Source organism: Hibiscus syriacus, unplaced genomic scaffold (assembly GCF_006381635.1).
Source record: "Hibiscus syriacus cultivar Baekdansim isolate YM2019G1 unplaced genomic scaffold, ASM638163v2 tig00004777_pilon, whole genome shotgun sequence".
NCBI lineage: Eukaryota > Viridiplantae > Streptophyta > Magnoliopsida > Malvales > Malvaceae > Hibiscus > Hibiscus syriacus.
Genome location: NW_024062029.1, coordinates 575,678 through 583,550, shown reverse-complemented (window position 1 = coordinate 583,550; position 7,873 = coordinate 575,678). Strand labels below are relative to the sequence as shown.

Below are 7,873 nucleotides of genomic sequence, written 5' to 3'. Positions count from 1 at the left end.
CAATACCACCTATTGAAGTTCCTGCACTATCACTGCAAGAATTGAAAGAAAAGACTGACAATTTGGAACAGAGGCATTGGTTGGTGAGGGTTCCTACGGAAGAGTTTACTATGCAAACTTGAACAATGGAAAAGCTGTGGCTGTGAAAAAGCTTGATGTCTCCTCCGAACCCGAGTCGGATGTGGATTTTTGACCCAGGTGTTTAAGCAATATGGTTAATGCAGATTCAGGTGTTGCCATATTGTGTTTTCCCCTAGTTTCATAACACTTTCCATTGTACAAATTTAATCTGTATAGGTTTCCAAGGTTTAAGATTGAGCATGACAATGTCGTCGAGTTGCAAGGTTACTGTGTTGAAGGAAATCTCCGCTTGCTTGCATACGAGTATGCAACTATGGGATCACTACATGACATATTGCACGGTTTGTGAGGCCATCATCTAATGCATTAGTTCCTAGTTCTGATTATCCGACAAGTTTTGTATATGAGTATGCTCCATTAGTTTGACCTTTTTTTTTCTGGGATTTTAGGGAGGAAGGTGTTCAGGGGCACAAGCAGGTCCGGCCCTTGACTGGATGCAACGGGTACGAATTGCTATTGATGCCGCAAGGGGCTTGGAGTACTTGCATGAGATCGCTCAACCCTCGTTATACACGAGATATTAGAGCTAGCATGTTCTTCTCTTTGAAGACTTCAAAGCAAAAATTGCAGATTTTAACCTCTCAAACCAGTCTCCTGACATGGCTGCTCGTCTTCATTCTACTCGAGTTTTGGGGACCTTTGGTTATCATGCACCAGAGTATGCTCTCTAAGCTCCTTTAATCATGTAGAACAGCAATATGTAGATATAGATATAACGGTTATACACCTTTATATAGCTCTTTGTTATTGCATCACTATTCCCGAAGAGCTGCAGATTTATTTACAATTTCAGCTGATTTATGGCTCAAACTTTTTCCAGATATGCAATGACTGGACAATTGACACAGAAGAGTGACGTGTACAGTTTTGGAGTCGTCCTTCTCGAGCTTCAACTGGGAGGAAACCTGTTGACCACACGATGCCTCGCGGACAGCAGGTCTCGTTACATGGGTGAGCTTATCGCTTTCTCTTCCTTCGGTCCATCGTTCCCTTTCCTTACCAGCTTGATGGTGCATGCCTGTTTCTTTTACACATTGCACAAACTTGAATGAGTGTCGGATATAAATATACGCCAGATACAACTTGAATTCGAGTGTCGTTAGAGAGTCGTATCCCCTACGTATGTTTGAATATGTATCAAAACATAGGTATCAGATCGAGTACTTCAAAGATCATATATGATTAAGTCTTCAACATTTATTTCTCCATCTAGGCTACTCCAAGATGAGTGAAGTCAAAGTTACACAATGCGTAGATCCAAAACTGAAGGGAGACTATCCTCCTAAAGGAGTTGCCAAGGTATTTTCATCTTGCACAAGTTCAATTCTGTAACTCTCAAAGACACGTAGAGGCAAATTGAGCTACCATTTAACGGTTCCCGGTCCGTTACATTCTTTTCGTCGATGCAGCTGGCAGCCGTGGCAGCATTGTGTATACAGTACGAATCTGAGTTCCGTCCAAACATGAGCATCGTCGTTAAGGCTCTCCAACCTCTGGCAAAGGGACAAGCACCGGCATCAGATACATAAATCTGGTTCTTCGCCATTGATTGAAATTCTGCAACATACGCTCTGCTCGTTTCATTCTAACTACAACAAATCCCATCGGATCGCAAAATATCTAACGTTACATATTTATTTCTTTCTGGGTTTTTCTTTCTATACAACATCGATGTATAGAACTGTTTTAACGTCACTGATATACGATCTCGTCGTTGCCGGTTTTCATTCTGTGAGTTGTCAATTGTCATTCAGTTAAGCAAAGGAATGGGTCTTGTGGTGCATATAAATGTTTACAATTTATTATTGTTAGCTCCATGCTATTATTGTTACATGACATAAAAAAAAGATGAACGAATGTATTAAATATTTTAAAGTTTATATAATATGAACTATTATTAAATATTAATTTATATATTCATGCAATGAATGAGTTAATTTTTATGATTCATGTATATTTACACATAAATCTATTTTTTACTTTGGATAAGTTAATATTAACCCATAATATTCATTAGAAAAATAAAATCTATTATAACAAATATGTTAGAATGGTGTAATGATTATAATTAAAAAAATTAAAATATACCTGCCATTTTTTATTCCAAAATTATATGTTAAATTTAGGGTAAATTACACATTTATTCCAAAAATACAGAACTCATTATTTATCGTCTCTTGTACTTGTATTTCCTTCACTTAATTCATCAAGTACCAAATCCAAATAATCACTTAATCCATTAAAACACTTGTTCTACTTCCTTAAAGCCCCTTCAAACACATAAATCCTTATCTCTTTGACAACTTCATATCTACATGATTATGATACATAACTATATTCTAATCCACACCATACTTGGTTAATTTAACATCCTCTTCTAATCCTTTAACTCTTTCCAATCATATACACTCTTTCCGGTAGAAACTAACTTAGCAATAATTTATTTGACTCATCAAACTCACATTCTTACTCATTCACAATGAAATTTCTTGGGTTCAAACTCAATCATCTTATAAACCAATCATGGATGTACCCATTCTTAAACTCTTACAAAACAGTATTTATATTACTTAATCCATTTAAAATACTTCTTATACTTCACTTTACATTTTTAGCAGAACTTTAATCCAATCCATTACTTTTTTAAAACTTAACTCATATCCATTCTTAACTCCTTATTTAATCTTCTAGTACCAGACCCTACTACTCAAGCGTGTCTGGCTTTCCTCAGATTTGATCATTTGACATGGAATACAACTAATTCCATCCAAGGTTGTATTTTAAACGCAAAATCTCCGTCTCTTTCTTTGATAGTGCTAATCTCTATGAAATACCATTTCTCTTAATCCTTCTGAGTTCTCTCGCTAGAATGTTAGCACAATTAGCCACTTCTTAAAAAGAGGAGCATTTCAACACCAATAACACTCTTTTAATCTTGGCACAAGCCATTCACAAACCACCTGCATCCCTCCTTTTCATTTAAATTAGCCTTACAACAATTCCTTCAACTTATCAAACTGTACTCTTAGCCATACAGATTACGATTCCCCTGTTTCAAATTCATAAACTTTAACTTCATATATCTGATAAACTTATCTCCGAATACTTATTCTTGAACTTTTCTAAACTAATAACCACATCACTGAATCTTCTATCATTCTCATGATAACATCTGTTCGTTATACTTCAACTCATCTGCATAGTAACTAAACTACTTCATTTAACTTCTCCACTTCAGAATAGTGGAGACCTTATAACATTATTCTAACATGTTTTCAACTTTTGAAAATAACCTTTACTTTTCCAAAGCATTTCCCGAGGTGTTTGTTCTTCATCCTGCCTGGCCAGGGTAGGTGAATTACTACCACCATCAGGTTTATCACCTATCGATTCACTTCGACAATTCTTATAATCAATTTCTACTATATCATACTAATGTTATTCTATTAGCAAGACATCATACTCCTTACACTATCAAATCAGAAAATTTATACTCTAACGTGGCATGTACACATTTTAAAACTTCTTTGACTTCGGTTTAAGCCTAGAATAGGCTAAACCTTAGCTCTGATACCATTAAATGTAATACACCAACCCGTACCTAACCCGAATACGATTCCGAGGTGTCACATTGACTTTTCAAAACATTTACTTTTACAAAAGAAGGAAGAATTTCAATTTAATTAAAAATATTTTGTTTACAAAACATATCAGAGCGTATAAAATTTCCATATCTAAATTACATGCCAACTATATTCATTAAAACAAAATACATATTAAACATTTATTTTCTAATCTGAACTTAGTCAAGGAGATGATGACATGTCTTGCTCCTCATAGCTCCTCTTCTTGCTTTCCGGAACCTACGTGTGAAACACTCACACGCTAAGTCGATGGCTTAGTGAGACATAAATAAACTTACTATATAAACTCTAACTCCTAACAATGCATGAAAATTTCATAAAATGATATCACACAAGATCATATAATATACTCAAATAATCAAACATATTCATTACAAAACCCACCATTTCCATCATTGCCTCATTTCATTATCATTTATATCTCTTAGTCATTCTTAAACAAACAATACACACACAACAGCTTATATTCTGTCATGCAACAATTATCCACCTGCACATATATCATTATTCACATTCTTATCATTATCATTAATCCTTTTAACATATAATCTTGTACTTTTTATTTCTATACACCATATAACACACATATCATTTCACAAAGGAACACACATCATATCATAGAAAGTTATTTATATTATCTCTTTATTAGCCCATGTACACATGTGAGAACTAAAGATATGCGAGTACATAGAGGTTGTGCACATATGATGTCACCACAGCTCATATAATTCCCACTAGGGGCGCGTAGAATTTGTCCCGGAGGACCACTATATCCTGAATGACCACATATAACACATATCACATATGTCCCGAAGGACCACTCCTTAAGAACCATATATATATATTCCAATAGACCAAATATATGCCTCAAAAGATCTCATAAATGTTCCAAAGAATACATATATGTCCCGAAGGACCACGTAGAACCCTCGACTCTTGGCATGCCAACTATAACTCTAGCTCTCTTGACACATAACATAAGCATTATCATTTATCTCATTTCTCCTAGTCATATCACATAGACACATATTCTCATAGCTTCTTATCATATCATATGGCTTATCACTTGTGATCATGTAATCATAACAATTATAATCACATAGCTCATATAACAATCTCATAGAGTCTCATATTACATTATCACTTTCACATACGTTTTCTCATATATCTCATATAACATTATCATATTATTACATTGGTACATAATCTTATATCATATAACTTAGGTTTTATGCACTTACAATCATATAAATCACATAACATATAAATCATACAAGGCATGTTCACACAATATAATTATATATGCAAAAATGTCAGAAACAGACTTATCACAAGTCTTATTTCCCATCAAGTCATAATTCATATTAGTATTGTAACATCCTCAATATCGGGTTAGTGACTATATTGAAAAAATTTCAGAATTGGTGATTAAAGTAGGATAATTAAATAGTTCAATGATTTATTAGAAATATATGATGAATGTTATTTAGTAATTATGGAATGAATTAAAGGGTAAAATGGTCAATTGATAAGTAAAATTTTTATTTCCCTTTATAAGATAAGGGAAACACGTGGAAGAGGAGAGAATTCTCTAGAGTTTTCTTTCTTCTTCTTCCTCCTCCTGTATCTCCAAGCTCAAAGGTGAGTTTCTTTGTTTGTTGATTAATTATTGATTTTAAGGTTGAGTTTTGATTATTAGATGATAATTAAGCTTAAGGAAAGATTAATTTATCTTAAAACCATAAGATAAAGGAGTAAAGAGAGATTAAAGATTAGAAGTTTTTAAAGGAAATCTTGAATGAAAGTGGATAAGTTAATTGGAAGTTAAATTTGACTTGTCAAGGGTCTAATTAAGAAGTTAGAAGCCATAGAATTGGAATTAAAACATTTGCAAAGTTGGTATATTCTTGAGTTACATATGAGGAATAGAATTTTGAAGTTAAAGATGGTTTATATGGATATAAAGTGGTTAAGCATGTGTATATGAGTTAAGAACATGAAAGGGGGTGAAAGATGAAGCATTTGAGTTGATTTAAGTGGATTTTCGGGCTTAAAAATGAATTATGGGCTATGTACATCGATGCACATTCAATGTGTACCGATGCATCAAGGGTATTTCCAAAAATTGTTCAGTGTGTATCGATGCACAGGAAGTGCATCGATGCACCCCCTTAAAATGAAAACATCGAAGGTGATTAGTGCATCGATGCATAAGGAGTGCATCGATGCACATGTTAAGGGATGCATCAATACACTGTAGAATGCATCGATGCACTTCAAGGGGAAATAGAAATAAACCTTTCTTTTGGTCTAAGAAATGATAGATTAGAGTATATTAATTGGATACTAATATATATCAATATATGATTATGTAGACATCGAACACAAACAAGTTCCGGTATGATCATCAAGTTAAGATTCGATCGAAAGAAAGGAAATCATAAAAGGGGATCAAAACTTAGTGAGGCCAAGGTGAGTGCATATTCGATAGTATATGATAGATGATGGAAATAAAACTTGCGACAAGTCTATTTCCTATAGTGTTGCGTATGAATTTATGAATAGAAACTTGTATTTAATATGAGTGTGTGTATGCTTGTTTATATGAATTGATTTGTTCTTGTATGTGCTATGTGAATATGAAAATGATCTATGTGCATATGTGATATATATATGATATACAGGAACATATGTGAACAAGAGATGAAAATGATATACATGTTATATGAACACATGGGAAGTGTTGTAAGATAAGTGACATATGAATTTGAAATCATATGAACAGTGATATGTACATGTGAATATGTGACATGATAGATTACTAATGCCCATGTTATGTGTAAAGAGAGCTAAAGGTATAGTTGACGTGCTAAGAGTCGAGGGTTCATAGGTCCTTCGGAACATACAGTGGTCCTTCGGGACATACAGTGGTCATTCGGGACATTTCATAGTGGTCATTTGGGACAAATTCATAGCCCCTAGTGGGACCCCATACAAGCTGTGGTGACATCATAGTGCACAACCTCAATACACTCACATATCTATAATTCTCGCATGTATGCATGGGCTAAAATAAATGATATAATATGAGAAAAATGCTATGTGATACTATATGTTTGTTTGGTAAAATGATGTGTATGTATGTGAAAGTATGATAATAAGATGATAAAGTTATGAAGTGAGGGATGATATGTGATCATATGGGTAATTATTTTATAGATGAATATATGAAATGTGCATAGTAGGAATTAGTATATGTATATGTGGGTATGATGCTTGTATGTGATATGTTAGTAGAAATTGTTCAAGCATGATTACGAGTTAGAGTTTTATTATATGTTTTATGCCTCACTAAATCAACGACTTAGCGTGTGATTGTTTCACACGTAGGTATGAGAAATGAGAGGGGAATAGCGAGAAGCAAGACATGTCAGTATTTTCCTTACGATGATCAGATCAGAAACATATTTAACATATGTATTTTGTTTATAGAGTTAGTTGGCATGTAGTTATAAGATTTTAAATTGAATATGCTATGATGGTTTTAAAGAAACAATTTGATTGTAATTATTAATGTAAAATATTCATTTTCTTAAAGGATGAAATTAAGATTTTAGTGGATTTGTAAAGAACAGAGTTTTGAAAAGTCAATGTGACACCTCAGACTCGGATACGAGTTGGGGGTGTTACAAGTATGCACTCACCTTAGCCTCTCTAGTCAATATCGATCTCTTTGCTTTCTCGATGCCTAATACTTGTGTACTTGTCTGGACGTTGCTCTCGATCTATATCTACACAATCATGTATACATATAAGCATTCCAAATACTATAATCCGATCCTTAATTTCTTAAGCTATAAGAAAGACTTAATTCTATTTCTATTCGGAGTAGTATCAGTACCCCCTATAAGGTATCAATACTTCCCTTTAGAATGGTATCGATACCCTACTGGGGTATCAGTACCCAAATTAGATTTGATGTTTACATGTATTGATACCTTCTTGTTGGTATCGATAACTATGGTATCGATACTACCCCTTTCGGTATCGATAACTATGGTATCGATACTACCCTTTCGGTATCGATA

The 7,873-nt window shown here is 33.9% G+C and overlaps 2 protein-coding genes across 2 annotated transcripts; both read left to right on the top strand.

Annotated features, from left to right (window-relative positions):
* The first annotated feature begins 64 nt into the window (after positions 1 to 64).
* LOC120197132 (receptor-like serine/threonine-protein kinase NCRK) lies at positions 65 to 665 on the top strand. Its single transcript, XM_039198749.1, has 3 exons — positions 65 to 198; positions 298 to 422; positions 531 to 665. The coding sequence occupies exons 1-3, from the start codon at positions 156 to 158 to the stop codon at positions 663 to 665; spliced, it is 303 nt and encodes a 100-aa protein (XP_039054680.1). The 5' UTR covers positions 65 to 155.
* Positions 666 to 678: 13 nt separating this feature from the next.
* Positions 679 to 1,848, top strand: LOC120197093 (PTI1-like tyrosine-protein kinase 2). Its single transcript, XM_039198715.1, has 4 exons — positions 679 to 799; positions 962 to 1,092; positions 1,355 to 1,440; positions 1,551 to 1,848. The coding sequence occupies exons 1-4, from the start codon at positions 741 to 743 to the stop codon at positions 1,668 to 1,670; spliced, it is 396 nt and encodes a 131-aa protein (XP_039054646.1). The 5' UTR covers positions 679 to 740; the 3' UTR covers positions 1,671 to 1,848.
* The last annotated feature ends 6,025 nt before the right edge of the window (positions 1,849 to 7,873 follow it).

Bases quoted from the DNA above. Each gene is read 5' to 3' on its own strand.
- LOC120197132 (XM_039198749.1), top strand. From the start codon at position 156: ATGTCTCCTCCGAACCCGAGTCGGATGTGGATTTTTGACCCAG. The intron at 199-297 runs GTGTTTAAGCAA...TAATCTGTATAG, and splicing joins GATGTGGATTTTTGACCCAG to GTTTCCAAGGTTTAAGATTG. The intron at 423-530 runs GTTTGTGAGGCC...CTGGGATTTTAG, and splicing joins ACTACATGACATATTGCACG to GGAGGAAGGTGTTCAGGGGC.
- LOC120197093 (XM_039198715.1), top strand. From the start codon at position 741: ATGGCTGCTCGTCTTCATTCTACTCGAGTTTTGGGGACCTTTGGTTAT. The intron at 1,093-1,354 runs GTGAGCTTATCG...TTCTCCATCTAG, and splicing joins CAGCAGGTCTCGTTACATGG to GCTACTCCAAGATGAGTGAA. The intron at 1,441-1,550 runs GTATTTTCATCT...TCGTCGATGCAG, and splicing joins CTCCTAAAGGAGTTGCCAAG to CTGGCAGCCGTGGCAGCATT.